The sequence below is a fragment of the Aureococcus anophagefferens genome (assembly GCF_000186865.1).
Source record: "Aureococcus anophagefferens unplaced genomic scaffold AURANscaffold_14, whole genome shotgun sequence".
Classification (NCBI taxonomy): Eukaryota; class Pelagophyceae; order Pelagomonadales; family Pelagomonadaceae; genus Aureococcus; species Aureococcus anophagefferens.
In genome coordinates, this window is record NW_008705574.1 from 623871 (window position 1) to 639927 (window position 16057).

The window sequence follows — 16057 nt, forward strand, 5'->3', positions numbered from 1 at the left end:
CGCGCGCGGAGGCCCAGCCCGCGCCGGGCTCCGCCTTGACGACGCGCGGCGGCGGCGCGTCGTCCTCGAGGTCGTCGGGCGACGCGAGCTGCTCGGCGAGCGCGGCGGACACGGCGTGGGGCAGGTCCTCGATGCGGCTGCGCACGGGCGGCGCCGCGAAGCCGAAGAAGCCGCTGCCGTCGGCGCCCAGACCGTAGGACCGGACGTGCGTCCGCTGGCTGTGGCTGCCCCCCGCGGCGCGCAGCTTCCAGGGCCCCGCGCCGTTGCGGCTCCGCACGCGCCGGAGCACCTCGGCGACGCAGTCGCCGGGCGTGCCCGCCTCGATCGTCGCGTGCGGCGCGTCGAGCGCCGTCACGCGGAAGACGGCCGTGTGGACGACGGCGTCCTTGCGCGCGTGGCCCTCGGCGTCGGGCCGCCGCGGCACCTTCGTCGTCCGCTCCGCGACCTGGAGCACGTAGACCGTGCGCTGCAACACGCGCGAGAAGGACCAGAAGATGCGCGTCGCGCGGTAGCCCAAGGGATAGATGCGGTCGACCGTGTGGAAGCCGCGGTAGCCGTGGGGCGCGACGTCCCCCAGGTCGTGGACGACCAACGCGCCGACCCTAAACCGCTTCGTCAGCGCCCGGGACCGCCGCACGCGGTCGTCGAGCCACGCCGCGTGCTCCTTCGTCATCTCCGCGAGCTGCTGCTTCTCCCGGAGCTTCTTGCGCGCCGCGCGCTCTTCTAATTTCAACTGGTGGTCCGACTTGAGGTCCGGGTCGTCCTTGGGGTCGTAGAACGCGTCGTCCGCCGGCGGGCCGTCGTCCAACACGCGCTTCTTCGCCGCGCGCTTCGGCCGGCGGCCGCCGTCCGCCGGCGGCATGGCCGCGGGCGCGGCCTTCTCGAGCGCGGCCTTCTTCTGCTTCGCCAGCGCCTCCTTCTTCTTCCGCCGCTCCGTCGCCTCCTGCTTCTTCCGCGCGTAGTCCGAGAGGACCTTGGGCGCGGCCTTTTTTTGGGCCTCGGTCACGGAGAACTCGTAGGCGTCGTGCGCGACGCCGGCCTTGGCCGCGGTGGCGTCGAGCGCGCCGAGCACGCGCACGGGGATGGCGACGTCGCCGAGGTACTTGTCGACCGTGACCTGTGCCGAAACCAACCAGTGAGCTGGGACGTCGGGGCCAAACTTCAGAAATCTCTAGCTCGGTCAAATCGAAGTCGATTTGGCTGATTTTTGGACGAATCGATTGCTCTCGTCAAGTTCTCGAAGCACAGCAGAAAACCCGCGCGGAACACTCACGTTGAAGCGACGTTGAATCACCCTTGTCCTGCCCTGACCGTGACCTTGGCGCCCGACGCGGCGAGCGCGCGCGCCTCGTGCGCCGCGGCCTCGGCCTTGGACGCCGCGGCCTCGGCGTCGGCCTCGGCCTTCGCGAGCAGCGCGCGCTGCTCCTCGGGCGACGGCTCCGGCAAGAGCAGACCCGTCGTCGCGACGTGCGTCTCGCCGTCGGCGTAGGCGATGGTCACGGCGTCGCCGTCGACGGCCGCGACCGTCGCGGCCGCGCCGACGCGCTTCGTGGCGTCGTCGCCGTCCGCGCGCGTGCCGACCTCGACGGCCGCGCCGACCCGGAACCCGCCGGCCGCGGGCATGAGGAGCGGCACGGCCGGCTTCTTCGACGCCGGCGACGCGCACTGGTGGCAGAAGACGCGCGCGCCGCCGACGCAGACCGCGCCCGCGTAGGCCCCGCAGCGGAAGTGGAAGTTGCGCTTGCACGTGTCGCCGCAGCAGCCCATGGTCGCGCCGTTCGTGCCGCAGTAGGTGCACTTCAGCGTCTTCGCGCGCGAGATGGCCGCGCGGACGTGGACGAGGCGCCGGTCCAGCTCGTAGACCTCGGACGACCACATGGCGCAGTTCGCGTGGATCCAGTGGTGCTGCTTGTCGTGGACGAAGACGAGGCGGCCGCTGTCGGGGCAGTCGCCGGCCTTGCGGCAGACCGCGCAGACCCGCGGGTCGCGCCAGTCGCCCAAATTCAAGGCCTTCTTGAACGCGTCGCGCAAAGCCGCGTCGCCCGCCCAGTGGTCGAGGGCGTCGTAGCCGTCCAGCGGCCGCGTCCGCGGCGGCGCGGCGACCAGGGCCGTGGACGGCGACGGCGGCGCGCGGGCCCGCGCGCGCGCGTCGAAGCGCCGCCGCTGCACCGCGACGGCCGCGAGCGCGACGCGCCACGACGTCTCGTCCGCGCCCAGGTGCGTCGGCACGCCGCCCTGGGACGAGTCCGCGCGGCAGCGGCCGCAGCCATGGGGCAGGCCCGGCGGCGCGTCGTCCATGGGCGCCAGGCACACCTTGGCGCAGGCCTGTGTGGAAATCAACCAGTGAGCTGGGACGTCCCGACCAAACTTTGAAATTCTCTAGCTCGGTCACATCGAAGTCGATTCGGCTGATTTTTGGACGAATCGATTGCTCTCACCGAGTTCTCGAAGCACAGACGAAGATTCTGGTCCGAACCGTTCGATTACGCGCACATTGAAGTCGGGTTGAAGATTTGAGTTCCACACAGGCGCAGGCCTCGTGGAAGTACGCGGCGCAGTAGGGGCACCGCTTCATCTGCGTCGACGGGAACGCCACACTGACGCGCGCGGAGATGGCGTCCCGCGACGCGTGGAAGCAGGCCGCGCCCGCGGCGCAGTTGCCCTTGCGCGGCGCCGCGGAAGGCTTCACCGTGCAGTCCAGGCAGCAGTCCAACCTCGAGCTCCAGCCGCCCGCGGCGTGCTTGTGCTTGCCGCAGTGGCGGCACGTGACGCACAGCCCGCAGATCCAGCGGCCCGGCGGCGCGACGTCGAGCTTCGGCGTCACGCAGTCGAGGTGGTAGGCCTTGTCGCACAGATCGCAGTAGAGGAGGCGCGACTCGTCGTCGACTTTACTCTCGCCGCAGAGCTCGCAGACCTTGCAGTTCGGGCAGCGCCACGTCGCGCGCGCCGCGTCGGACATGGAGTCGATGGGCGTCGAGGCGCACATGGCGTGGCACGCCTCGCCGCAGTCGACGCAGAAGAGGAGCTCGCCGCCGCGCTTCGGCGCCTTTTTGACGAAAGCGAGGCCGTCCGCGGGCAGCGGCGGCTCGCCCGGCGACGAGTCGAGGCAGTCCTTCGTCTCGCCCGACCCGCAGACCACGCAGAGGTCCTGCCAGGCCGACGCGCGCGCGAGCTCGAGCGTCGGCAGCGACAGCTCGCAGACGGGCAGACACGACGCCGGGTCGCCGCAGGGCATGCGCTTGATGTTGACGACCTTCTTCACCGCCGTGCCCGCGACGCGGTCCTTGAGCACCGCCGTCGACTTGTGCTCCTTTTCGGCTTTCGCCTTGGCCTTGACGACGTCGCGGAGCTCCCGGGCCTTGAGCCCGTCCTTGGAAACGACGGACTTGGCGGGCTTGGGCGCGGGCGGGTCGAGCTCGTCGAAGACGTCGGCCGTCGCCGCGTCGAGGAAGCGGCAGGCCTCCTTCCAGTACTTGTCGCCGTCGCGGTTGAACTTTAAAGCGTTCAACACCATGAGCTCGCAGTCCGCGCGCACCAGCTGCGCGGACCGGTACTCGCCGCGCTCGGCCTTGCCGCGCATGGTCGCCAGGTCCATGGGGTGGCGCACGACCTCGAGGTAGCGCGCGTGGCCCCCGGGCCCGAGCACGGCCTCGGTGACGGGCTCCGCGAACAGCTTCCACTCGTCGATGGCCGCCAATTTCGCGACCAATTTCGCGCCGACCTTGACGGAGCAGCCGCCGCCGCACAGGAACTGGCGCCCGAAGGCCTCGTGGCTGCCGTCGGCCATGGCGGCCAGATCCGCCGCGTCGAAGCCCTCGCAGGCCGCGTGCGACCAGAGCCGGCAGCCCGGGCCGTCGCATTTCACGAGCTGGTCGTCGTCGTCCCAGGCCCGGCAGCACTTGGGGCAGAACTTGCCGTGGCGGTAGACGCCGACGCAGTCGCGGCAGAGGGGCTGGGGCTTGGGCAGCTCGTTGACCTTGGTTTTGGTGATCTTGCACTTGGGGCCGACGGCGCGCTGCGACCGGCCGCAGCCGAAGCACTCGAGGCAGTCCGCGCAGAGCCACGCGGGCCCGCGCTTCGTCAGCGCCGGCGGCTTCAGTAATTCGGGCCCGCCCCAGCAGGCGAGGTGGTAGACCTTGGCGCACTGGCCGCACTGCGCGGCGTTCGTGAGCGCGTCGCAGTTCCGGTGGTTGCACTCGACGCAGGCGCCGAGCTTCGTCGACGCCGACGGCTTGGGCGCCGGCGCCGCCGCCTTCTTCGCCGCGGGCCGCGCCGGCTCGTCCGCGGCGTCGTCGTCCGCGGCGGCCGCGGCCGCGACGTACGACACCTGCGGCGCGGCGGCGACCGCGGCGACGTCGACGGCGCCGCCGGCCTCGCCGGACGTGCGGTGGATCATGACGTCGGCGGGCAGGGCCCGGTCGCGGCGCCAGAGCGCGCGCTGCTTCTCGTACTCGGCGACCTCGAAGTCCGCCTCGCGCAGAGCCGCGAGGAGCTCGTTCGCCTTCTTGCCGCGCGTGCCCAGCACGGTCTGGATGCCGGCGTGGTTCGCGCCGCCGACCTCGTAGCGCGCGACGGACGGCGCGGACCGGTGGTCGCGCTTCTTGCCCTTTTTTTTCGCGGGCGGCGCGGCCCAGCCGCACTCGGAGCCGGCCTCGGAGCTGTCGTCGGGCCGCGGCACGACGGCCTGCTCCTCCGTGCCGAAGAAGATGATCATCATCTTCGAGTCGGGCTTGCCGTTCCACATCTTCATCGTGCCCGCGCGCTCCAGCGCCTCGCAGCAGACCCACTCCATCGCCGGCCACGCCGCGTGGCCGCTGAGCTTGACGACGTAGCAGTCGTAGGCGATCATGAGCAGCTCGTGGCCGCTCAGCATGTCGACCTCGTGGATCTCACCGTCGTCGTAGAGCACGGCGTGGAGCTGCGTCGCCTCGTCGAACCTGCGCGCGGCCGGCGTCTCTCGCGCGCGGAGGGCGGCCGGCTCCGGCGCGGCGGCGCGCGAGAGCACGCGCCCGAGGTACCAGGCGTTGTCGCCGGCCCAGTAGTGCTGCGGCGGGGGGCGCGGGTGCGCGCGCGGCCGCGCGGGAGCGGCGGGGCGGCGCCGCGGGGGCGCGCGGCGGCGGCGACCCGAACGCACCCGCAATCGCGAGCCGATGTAGCTCAGCGGACCAGCCTCCGGAATGTCGCGACAGACGGGCACGTCCAAGCGTTCGTCGACGGGCGGCGCCGCCGCGGCGGCGCGGCCCCGCTTCGGCGCCATGGCAGGCGCGAGAAGGGGGTCGCGGAGCACTCCAGCCGAGCCCGATTGCTCGAGCCTCGCTTCAAATGCTTGCGGTTTGCGTGGATGGCACATTCGGCTCCTTGAGCGGGCAGGCAGGGCAGCGGTCGGGGTTCAACCGAACGGGGGCAGCACAACGATGGTTGTAAGATTCTCGTGCGCCGTGCTCCTTTGCGCCGCCGCCGCCGCCGCGACGGACGCCGAGGACGCGCTGGCGAGCATCACGGCGCTGGTCACCCACGACGTCGCCGCGGCCGTCGCCGCGGCCCGAGCCGCGACGTCGTCCTTCGAGTCGGCCTACCCATCCGCGGACGCGGCCCGCCGGCTGTCGTCGTCCTTCGGGGGCTACATCGGCGAGGAGCACTGGACGTCGAAGGAGAACTGCGACGGCGACCCCTACCGCATCGACTACACGCAGCCCTTCTTCGACGCGTCCGGCGATTGCGACGGCCCCTACGCCGTCGACGGCCAGACCTTCTCCGCGGCGGGCACGTGCACGAGCGAGAGCGAATTCGAGGGCAAGACCTACCTCGGGGCGGGCTGCGAGGGCTACGTCGTCGACCAGTGGTCCGGCGACTACACGGGCATGTGCGCGCCGAACGTGGACGGCGACTTCAGCTATTCCTACAGCTTTTCCTACAACGACGTCGACGGCATGTTTCGCCGCAGCTGCGCGGCGCCGGACCCGGCCGACTACCTGGAGCTGACGATGTATCCCTTCGACGGCGGCGGCTGCGGCGACGAGTTTTCTTATCCTACGAAGCAGCTCTGGAACACGGCCCTCTGCCAGGACCAGGGCGGCACCGCGGTCCAGTACAGGTGCGACGACGACGACGGATTTCACATCGCCATCTTCGTCGGCAGCTCCTGCGACGGCGAGCCCTTCATGACCTACGGCGAGGGCGCCTTCCCCTACTCGGGACCGACGGGCGAGTGCCTCAGCTCCGGCGGAATGGGCTTCAAGGTCTCTTGTACGCCCTGGTTCGGCCTCCTCGACGGCGCGGCTTCGGCCGCGCCCGCCGCGCTCGCGCTGGCCCTCGCGTCCCTGGTCGCGACGCAGCTTTGAGTACCATCACCCGTAACATATCCCGCCCGGCCGGCGAAATTACTAGTAACATATCCCGCCGGCGGGATATGTTACCCGCCTAGAGCACGTCCGCGCCCGTCGCCTCGAGCTCGGCCTGGGGGCCGGTCCGGGCGACGCGGCGGGGCTTCTTGGAGACGTAGAGCCACGCCGCCGCTACGCAGAGGACGACGGCGACGACGGCGGCGGCGACGTAAAAAAAACGATATCCGCGGTCGTCGTCGACTTCCTCCTCGGCGCCCGGTAGTCAATGCGCGTAGTGCCAGGCGAGGAACTCGTCGCCGATCGTCGCGCGGATGTACTGGGGCACGCCGCCGTGGCGCGGCGCGTCGTCGCCGTCGAAGAGCGTCCACTTGAGATCCGCGTCCGACGTATCGTCGGGCGAGCCCGGCAGCCCCTTCGCGGCCCAGAGCTCCGTCACGGGCTCGAGCGTCTTCGCCGTCGGCACCGTCGTGTCCGCGCTCGAGGACAGGACCCACTGGGGCGTCTTCGCCACGAGCGACGCGTCGAAGGACCAGGGATCGAAGAAGTCGGAGATGCTCACGGCCGCGAAGAGCTGCGCGTCGTCGTCCAGGAGCTTCCACGTGCCGCCCGCTCCGTTCGAGTGGCCCGTGACGAAGGCGCGCGACGAATTGACGGCGAGCCCGACGGATCGCGTGCCGTTGAGGTAGGCCTTTGCGAGCTCTCGAACCGCACTGGCCGCCGGATCCTCGAACCACGCGCCGCTGGCGAGCTGCGGGGCGACGAGGATCGTCGCTTCTCGTTGTGCTTTCCAGTCCGCCCATATATAGCAGGGCTCGCCGCTGCCCAGCTGCTTCGCGTTGTCCGTCCCGAGGCTGCCCGAGGAGTGCAAGCAGAGCGTCATCGGGTAGGAAGCTTGGGACGTGCCGTCCGGGATATAGGTCTGGACTTTGAACGTGACGCCGTTCGACGTGAAGTCGTCGGCCGCGAGCCAGCCTCCGGCCCGGCTGGTAGCAACGCTTACGGCTGCGAGAATGGCGCGCATCGTGAGGAGTTTCGTCTTCGATACCGTCGAACATGTCAAAGTTTTCCTCCTCTCGCGCGCGGCATGCGCGCCCGTCTCGAGCCTCTGCCACTGCTGAGACACCCTCTGCGCATCACTGCTGCAGCAGCAAGGCAGCCATGCGACGCGTCGTAATCCTTGCCGCCTGCGCCAGCGCTTTCCGACCATACTCAGCGCTGCGACCACACAGAGCGCCGCTGCGCGCCGGCGACGACGGCTGCGCCGAGGCCGTCGAGGGCGACGTCGTGGCCTTCGTCTTCCCGGAGACCGGCGACCGGCCGGACCTCGCGGGCGCGCGGCGACTCGGCGTCGTGAAAGCGGAGATGAGCTGCACCGCCTGGGTCCAGCCGCTCGTCGACGAAACTCCCGACCAGGACGACTGCGTGCTCGTCGAGGACGAGAGCTTCGAGGAGCCGGTCCAGGTGCAGGGCGGCATCGAGGCCGTGCTCGACGACGCCGCCTACGGCCAGTTCGCCGTGCCGTCCTTCGACGGCTGCGAGGCGTACGGCGCGGCGGCCGTCGAGTGCTGGACCGTGTGCCGCGACGCCGTGCCCGCGGGCGTCGACGTGCCCGCGGGCGCGGACGGCGCCCCGGACCCGCCGTGCCACGCGGACGAGCTGCGAATTTAAGAAACGAATTGTGCCGCCGTCACATGCCGCCCCAGTGCGCGTCGTCCCCCCGCTCCGCGCGCGGGTAGATGGCGTGGCCCGTGAGCTTGCTGCAGCCCAGCAGGTTCAGGCTTTTGAGCTTCGCGAGGCCGTTGACGTGGTTCCGGGGCCCGCGGAGGAGGTAGCAGCAGTGGAGGTTCAACACCTCGAGGTTCGCGAGCTTCGAGACGGGCGCGAGCGTCCCGGAGATCTCGTAGCAGCAGGAGAGGTCGAGGTGCCGCAGCCTCGCGAGGCGCTCCAGGGGCTCGAGCGTGCCGCCGAGCGCGTGGCACTCGCGGAGCTTGAGCGTCTCCAGCTTCGCGAGCGCGCCGACGTGCTCGAGCGTGCCCGTCACGTGGCGGCACGAGTACAAATCGACGTGGACGAGGTTTTTCGACGCGTGGAGCGGGTAGAGGGACCCGTCGAGCTCCCAGCACGAGAGGAGCGACAGCGACTTGAGCAATGGCAGCCCCGCGAGGGGCCACAGGCTGCCCGTGACGGCCGCGCGCCGCAGGTCGACCTCCCGCAGTTCCTTGCACCCCAGCAGCGGCTCCAGCGTCCCCTGGAGCTTGCGGCAGGCCTCGACGCGCACGGTGCGCAGGCGCGGCAGCGCGGCCAGCGGCTTGAGGTCGGAGAGTAGAGACCGCGACACGTGGAGCGTCTCGAGGTACGGCGCGACGGCCGCCTGGGCAGCAAAGAGTGATTCAACGTCGCTTCAACGTGAGTGTTCCGCGCGCGCGCGTTCCAAAGAAAGCATCCATGCTTCGAGGCCGTTCCGAGAGATGATCGCTCGTCCAAAAATCAGCCGAAACGAGTGGAAAACGGCCGAGACAGGAGCCTTTGAAGTTGGGAATGTCGCTCTCTTTTCCTGCCCCGACGGCCGCGAGGCGGTCCACGTCCCGCGCCCGCAGCGCGAGGGCCGCGCCCGTGATCCGGAACTTGCGCCCGACGCGCTCGAGGCCCTCGAAGTCGAGCACGAGGCCGGGGACGTAGGACAGGTCCGCGGCGACGCGGCACCGGCGCCCCAAATCCCGGAAGCGCCGCGCGGCGGCCTCCACGCGGCACGCGGCCACCGCGCCGGCGAACTCGACGGCGAGCGCCAGCAGGGGCGGCGGAACGGCGTCGAGCAGGCCCTGCGGCGGCGCGCCGTCGTCGCCGCCGTCGCCGGCTTCCGAGTCGCCCTCCCAGTCGCCGAGGCCTTCCGGCGGCGCGACGCGCCGGACGCCGTCGTCGCCGCGGCGATGGTCGTAGGGGGCGGCGCCGGAGGCCGCGGGCGGCGCGTAGGCCTCGAGGTCGACGCCGCCGACCGCGGGCGGCGGCGGCCGCGCGCGCGGCCGCGGCGGCGGCGACGCCGCGAGCCACTCGGCCATGGTGCGCCCGCGCGGCTCCCGGGGGAACGTCCGCCGCGCGAAGAGGCGCAGCAGCTCCGCCTCGGCGCGCTCGCCCAGCGTCCGCCGCGCGTCGGGCGGCGACGAGCCCGCGGGGGACGAGGAGGAGGCCTGGTCCTCCTCGTCGTCGTCGACGCCCCGGGGCCGCCGGATCGCCGCGGCCGCCGCCTGGCGCGCGCCGGCGACGAAGGAGTCCTGGGCGAGGAACCTGCGCCCGAGCCCCACGAGCTTGAGCCAGGGGACCTCGCGACCTCCCGGGGCGCAGCTCTGCTCCATAGCTGCCCCGAAAAGTGCAACGTTGATGGGAAAACAAGAGTGTTGACCCGGGGCCGCGCGCAGTCTGGGCAGCGCCGCGCCCGGCGCCGCCGGCGCCATGGCGCCCAAGGCCGGCGCCCGCTCGCTGCTGGGCGTGGGCGCGACGCACAAGGTCATCGACCACTACGCCGGCATCGCGCCGGAGGAGGCCGGCGTCAGCGAGTCCGACGACGAGAAGAAGGAAAAGCAGCTCACGTCGCTCCAGCTCATGTTCGAGGACGACCCCGAGGAGGCCGCGGGCGTCGTCGACGACGGCGTCGCGGCGCGGCCCGCCGACGTGCGGCCCGTGTTCCTGCGCGTCACCGTCGTCGACGGCGTGCTCGCGCGGACGAAGCCCGGCGATTGCGAGGGCGCCGTCGCGTATCCGATAGCGCGGCACCGCGTCGTCATGGCCGTGAGCCGCACGTCGATCCGCGACAAGGACCTGCGCATGCCCGTGCGCTGGTACCGCGTCAACCCGGCGAAGAAGGACGCCGACTCCGTCTACAAGCGCGGCGCGGGCGGCGGCGACGCGCGGCGCGGCGGCTGGATCCGGTCCATGCGGCGCACCGTGGGCATGACGGAGGTGCCGGCCGCGCGTACGCCGCGTGGCGACTTTTTTTTTCTGTGGCCGGGGAACCAACATCGCTAGGTCGTCGAGGCGACGCGCGTGGAGTACATGGAGCAGGTGCGGCGCGAGTTGGACGAGCTCGAGGCCGTCGTCGACGAGGCGTCCCACGCGCTCATCGAGGCGGACACGCGGCACGCCGTCGCCTACGTGTCGCGGGCCGCGCGGCTCCTGGAGCGGCGCGGCAGCCTCATCGAGGCGTTCGGCGCGATCACGGCCAAGGTCGAGGTGTCGATGGAGGCGCGGAAGGCGACCGTGGAGGCTTTGAAGCTCGAGCTCCAGCTCAAGGCCGAGGGTTTAGGCAGCGCGCACGCGGACACGACGGCCATGAACAGCGCCCAGGCCGTCTTCGTCGCGGGCAACCGGGAGGCCATGGACAAGGCGTCCAAGGGCGACCTCCGCTACAAGCCCATGCTCGTGCTCAAGTTCCTCGCGTCCTTCGCGGCGACGACCCACGACCCGCGGGGGACGCTCTGGACGACGCTGTTGGGCGTGCTGGGCAAGGTGAACATCTTCCTCCTGAAGTCGAACCATCGAAGGTTGAACGCGTACCACGCGAAGAACGGGGCAGCAAAAGAGAGCGAACTTCCCAACTTCAAAGGCTCATATCTCGGCCGGTTTCCACTCGTTTCGGCTGATTTTTGGACGAGCGATCATCTCTCGGAACGGCCTCGAAGCGTGGATGTCTTTCTTTGGAACGCGCGCGCGCGGAACACTCACGTTGAAGCGACGTTGAATCACTCTTGTGCTGCCCAGGCGAAGAAGATCGCCGCGTCGAAGCACAGCTCGCTCCGCGACGACATCCTGGTGGGCCTCGCGGCGGCGGGCGACGTCTCGGCGGTGCGCGACCTGCTGGACCGCGACTTCTGCGCCGCGGGCGGCGGCGCGAACGCGCACCACTCCGCGGCGCACACGCCGGCGCTCATCGCGGCCGTCAAAAGGGGCGCCGTCGACACGGTCCGCGCGCTCCTCGAGGAGGGCGCGGACGTCGACGCCACGGACGAGCTCACGCACGAGCGGCCGTTGCACGTCGCGGCGGCGCGGGGCGACCTGCCCGTGGTGAAGTGCCTGCTGAAGTTCGGCGCGGACCGCTACGCGACCGTCGACGACGGCTTCGACGAGTTAAGGCCCGGCCCGACGGCGAACCGCCTCGCGACGGAGCACGGGACCATCGCGAAGAACTGCGGGAAGGACGACTCCGGCCACGTCGCCTGCGCCAAGGTGTTAAGGTTGGAGCCGCCGACGGTGGAGCGCGTCCGCGTCTTCTCGTGCGACGACCGCTCCGTGACGATCGCGTGGCCCATCCCGGGCCGCCACAAGTCGGCCGTGGCGTCCTACGCCGATGAATTGGTCGAGGCCTACCGGGTCACGGCGGTGCAGATCGGCCTCGCGGGCCACCTCGCGACGCGCGTCGTGGAAGAGCGTCGGCAGAAGTGCGTCCGCGAAGCCTCGCCGCACGACTACATGATCACGATCCACGACCTGCCGTCGCTGCAGGCGCTGGACTGCACCGTCGCCGCGCGGACGGCGGGCCTCTACGGCCGCGAGTCGGCGCGCGTCCTGGGCTTCACGCAGGGCCGGCGGCCGCGGCCCACGGGCGCGCCCCGGCTGACGCGGATCGCGCGCGACTCCGTCAGCGTCGAGTTCACGCCCATCCCGTTGACGGGCACGGACGCCATCTCCAAGGGCGAGCGGAAGAAGATGGGCGCGGCCTTCGCGCGCATGGCGCCCAACGACGCCTACGAGTGCCAGCTCTGCGTGTCGCACCCGTTCCGCGCGGGGCAGGAAAAGAGAGCGACATTCCCAACTTCAAAGGCTCCGATCTCGGCCATTTTCCCCTCGTTTTGGCTGACCTTTGGACGAGCGATCATCTCTCGGACCGGTCTCGAAGCGTGGATGTATTTTCCGTAACGCGCGCGCGCGGAACACTTACGTTGAAGCGACGTTGAATCACTCTTGTGCTGCCCAGGTTCCGCGCGGGCCACGACGACCCCCCGAACTACCGGCGCGACATGCTCGTCCTCGACGCCGGCGACGACGACGACGACGACGCCTGGGTCGCCTACGACTCCGCCGACGACTCCGACGACGAGGAGAACGCCAAGGATCCGGCCTGGAAGTTCAAGCACATGACGTGGGTGCTCCACTGCGTCGCGTCCAAGGTCGTCGACGCGGACTCGTGCGACGCCGGCGGCGTCGAGCCGCCCCTCGTGAAGATGGACGGCGTCCGATCCGCCGTGAAGAAGTTCCTGCTGAGCTGGCGCGCGCGGCCCCGCGACGACGGGTCCCGCGGCGGCTCCGACGGCTCCGACGACGACGACGACGACGACGCCGCGGCGCCGCTGGAGATGCCCAAGCTCTGGCTGCGCGCGCGGGGCCGCAACCGCTACGGCTGGGGCGAGTTCTCGAAGCCGACCTGCGTCGGGCGCCCCCGGGAGCCGCTGGTCAAGGTGCTGGACAAGACCACGGACTCGGTGACGATCGCCTGGGACGCGCTGGATCGCTCTTCCTGCGGCTACGAGGTCATCTACAAGACCGTGTCCGTGACCGGCGGCTGGTCCATGCACGGCTCGGCGCACCGCATGGGCAGCCTCCACGGCGTCTCCCGGGACGAGATGGAGGCGGGCAACCTGTTCAACCCGCGGCTCCGGGCCGAGACGGACAACTCCGGGAACCTCGTCGAGGCCACCCTCAACCTCATGAAGCTCGACGGCTTCGACGACGACGACGCGGCGCTCAACGCCGCGGGGGGCAAGGCCGTGACCTTCGCGGAGAACGTCGCCGGCGGCGAGGTCAAGTCCAAGGTCGCGAAGCGCCGGTCGGGCTTCTTCGCCGTGAAGACGCGCGAGGACCGCGACCGCCAGGGCAGGAAAAGAGAGATTCAACGTCGCTTCAACGTGAGTGTTCCGCGCGCGCGCGTTCCGGAAAAAAGCACCCACGTTTCAAGAGCGCTCCGAGAGATGATCGCTCGTCCAAAAATCAGCCGAAACGAGCGGAAAACGACCGAGATAGGAGCCTTTGAAGTTGGGAATTTCGCACCCTTTTCCTGCCCAGGCGACCGCGCGCGCGGCCGCGACTACGACGACTGGACGCTCGTGGCCCGGGACCTCACGAAGCAGACCTACACGATCAAGCGGCTCCGGGCGGGCAAGTTCTACGACTTCCGGGTCCGCGCGTGCCCCTTGATCGGCGAGCCCCACAAGTGGGTCCACGGCGCGTCGCTGCGGCGGCCGGTCGCGACCGAGCCCATCCGGCCGGAGCCGCCGCCGAAGCCGACGCTGCCGCGGCGCCTCGACGAGGACGAGCGCACCGTGCTGAGCGGCGACGACGTCGCGCCGCCGCTCACCGCGCGGGGCCGGCCGCCGATGCTCGGCGCGGCGGCGGGCCGGGCCGCGGAGCGAAATAAGGCCGCGGAAGTCGCCGTGGAGAAGCAAAAACAGAAGAAGCGCAAGGAGGAGGCGCGCCTCGCGGGCCGGGACGTGGAGATCGACGCGGGCAAGAAGCGGCGCGGCGCCGAGGTCGGGAGGACCTACGAGGACGAGGGCGGGCTGCTGGGCAAGTGCACGACGAGCCTCGCGCTGCCCTCGGAGACGAACGGCGCGGACGTCGTACACATGGAGCTCCAGGTCGACAGCGAGCTCGTCCGCGACCTCGGGGCGCACGAGGCCGACGTCGCGGACGACGGCGAGGACACGACGAGCCACCTCGTCAAGGACGTCGACGTGCTCACGCGCGACGCCGTGCCGCTCCTCATCTTCCCGGGGCGGCGCTACACGCTGCGGAGCCGCGCGAAAAACGTCGCCGGCTGGTCCGCCTGGGGCTTCCCCATCACCTTCGACACGCCGCCGGGCCTCCCGCCGCCGCCGCTCGTCGTCCTCGAGCGCAAGCAGCAGCTCGTGCGCATCCGCATCGACCGGCCCGCGCCGCTGGACTTCCGCATCTTCCAGCGGCGGGAGCTCGTGCGCGCGGGCGGCGCGCTGGACCTCTTCGCGGGCGACGCGGGCCACAAGGGCTCCGGCGAGCGCCTCGAGAAGCTTGTCGCCGCCGGGGCAGGAAAAGAGAGCGACATTCCCAACTTCAAAGGCTCATATCTCGGCCGTTTTCCACTCGTTTCGGCTGATTTTTGGACAAGCGATCATCTCTCGTAACGGTCTCGAAGCGTGGGTGTTTTTTCCGGAACGCGCGCGCGGAACACTCACGTTTAAGCGACGTTGAATCACCATTGTGCTGCCCAGGTCGCCGCGGAGCCCACGGGGCTCTACGAGGTCGAGTACCGCGACGTCGCCAAGGCCCGCGAGGACCCCAAGGTCAAGTGGCAGCTCAAGAGCACGACGTCGAAGCACAAGAAGCTCCGCCTGCTCCTGGACCACCTCACGCGCGGCCGCGAGTACGAGATCCGCTCGCGCGCGCGCTACGCCCACGGCTGGTCGCGCTGGGGCGACCGCCTCTTCACGACGACGGTCACGTAAGTTGACATCAGGCATGCTTATGCGACGTCGCCGGGAACACCTTATTTGCTTCACTTGCAAAAACATGCATGAGCCAGTCCTTGGGCTTTGGCGCGACGCGCATGAAACGTCGAACCATGTCCAAATACCATGAGATGACGCCCGCTTTGTCGTGCAAAAAGTCCTCGAACGGGTGCATCATAACAGCCCGACTGTTGGAGACCCAGCACTGTTCCCAAACATCCCACTCGTCCCAATCCTCCTTGGTGCCCCAATTCAGTTTCTTGTAGGACCGTACGCGGTCGTACGCGCTACGATTGACCATAAACGTAACTTGCTGGTGGCACTGTCGCGTCAGGTTATGCACAAATTCGTGGCTCTTCGTCAGTATGATGTCGACATGTTTGTCCGTGTGCGAGCAGTTCCCAGAGGCAACGTTGTGTCTGCATGCGTTCCAATAGCCCAAGCTTGTGAACGACATCTTATTCTCTGCGGCAGTGAGCTTGAGCATATTTCGCAGTATTTTGGTTTGCAGTGTGCTCCCGCTTCGTGGGCTTGACGCCATGACCACCATGAGTCGGCAGGTTTGCACATACGATGGACTTTCCCATTGCTTCGCGATGGGAGCGTATTTGTAAATCGGTTCTCGGAGGCACTTTCCATTCGTTTCCAAGTGGCCATTCGGCATGTGTTCTTCCATGGTCGGTGCACGGCGGTGTGTCATGGCTTGTTTGGCACGCGACGAATGTCTTCTCCCATGCCGGTGTTTGCCACCGTTCGGCCCCGCGGCGACGAATCGTCGACCCCAGCCCCGGTCGGGCCGGTCGTCCCAGTCGGCGTCGGCGCCGGCGTCCAGGGCGGCGTCGCAGACGAGGCGGACGCCCGTCGCCGCCTCGACGACGCCGACGCGCGCGAGGAAGACGTCGAGCGCGCGAGCGTAGAGCGCCTCGTGCGTCGTCATGGCCCGCGCGATCGCGGCCGCGGACTCGACGCGGAGCGAGAGCGCGTCGTCGGCCTTGGCGCACGCGAGGTGGTCGCCGCGCTGGCAGGCCTGGGCGTTCCGCGCCGCCGCGCGCGCGCCGGCGTCGTCGCCGCCGCGGCTCGCGTTGCGGCAGTCGCAGCCGCGTGCGAGGCCTCCGCCGAACTGGAAGCGGATGAGGCAGAGGCTCGCCGCGTAGTGCTCCGTGACGCCGAAGACCGTGGACTCGAGCCGCGCGCGCGCGACGGCGAGCTCCGGCGGGCAGTTCCTGTCGCCGTCGAGGCGCCGCG

The 16057-nt window shown here is 70.0% G+C and overlaps 4 protein-coding genes across 4 annotated transcripts; 1 reads left to right on the forward strand and 3 right to left on the reverse strand.

The window, feature by feature from the left end:
* Window positions 1-1665: 1665 nt before the first annotated feature.
* Window positions 1666-1941, reverse strand: AURANDRAFT_16582 (hypothetical protein; the record flags this gene model as incomplete). The annotated part of the gene is made up of 1 exon (XM_009040311.1): window positions 1666-1941. A coding segment is annotated over one exon (276 nt), but the record flags the coding sequence as incomplete, so codon positions are not given.
* Window positions 1942-2434: 493 nt separating this feature from the next.
* Window positions 2435-3235, reverse strand: AURANDRAFT_28864 (hypothetical protein; the record flags this gene model as incomplete). The annotated part of the gene is made up of 1 exon (XM_009040310.1): window positions 2435-3235. The coding sequence occupies one exon, from the start codon at window positions 3233-3235 to the stop codon at window positions 2435-2437; it is 801 nt and encodes a 266-aa protein (XP_009038558.1).
* A 4796-nt stretch (window positions 3236-8031) lies between these two features.
* Window positions 8032-9694, reverse strand: AURANDRAFT_65391 (hypothetical protein; the record flags this gene model as incomplete). The annotated part of the gene is made up of 2 exons (XM_009040309.1): window positions 8032-8715; window positions 8843-9694. The coding sequence occupies 2 exons, from the start codon at window positions 9692-9694 to the stop codon at window positions 8032-8034; spliced, it is 1536 nt and encodes a 511-aa protein (XP_009038557.1).
* An 880-nt stretch (window positions 9695-10574) lies between these two features.
* AURANDRAFT_65392 (hypothetical protein) lies at window positions 10575-14809 on the forward strand (the record flags this gene model as incomplete). Its single annotated transcript, XM_009040227.1, has 5 exons — window positions 10575-10844; window positions 11097-12109; window positions 12310-13226; window positions 13395-14377; window positions 14576-14809. 5 exons carry the CDS (start codon window positions 10575-10577, stop codon window positions 14807-14809), a joined length of 3417 nt encoding a protein of 1138 aa, XP_009038475.1.
* Window positions 14810-16057: the final 1248 nt, after the last annotated feature.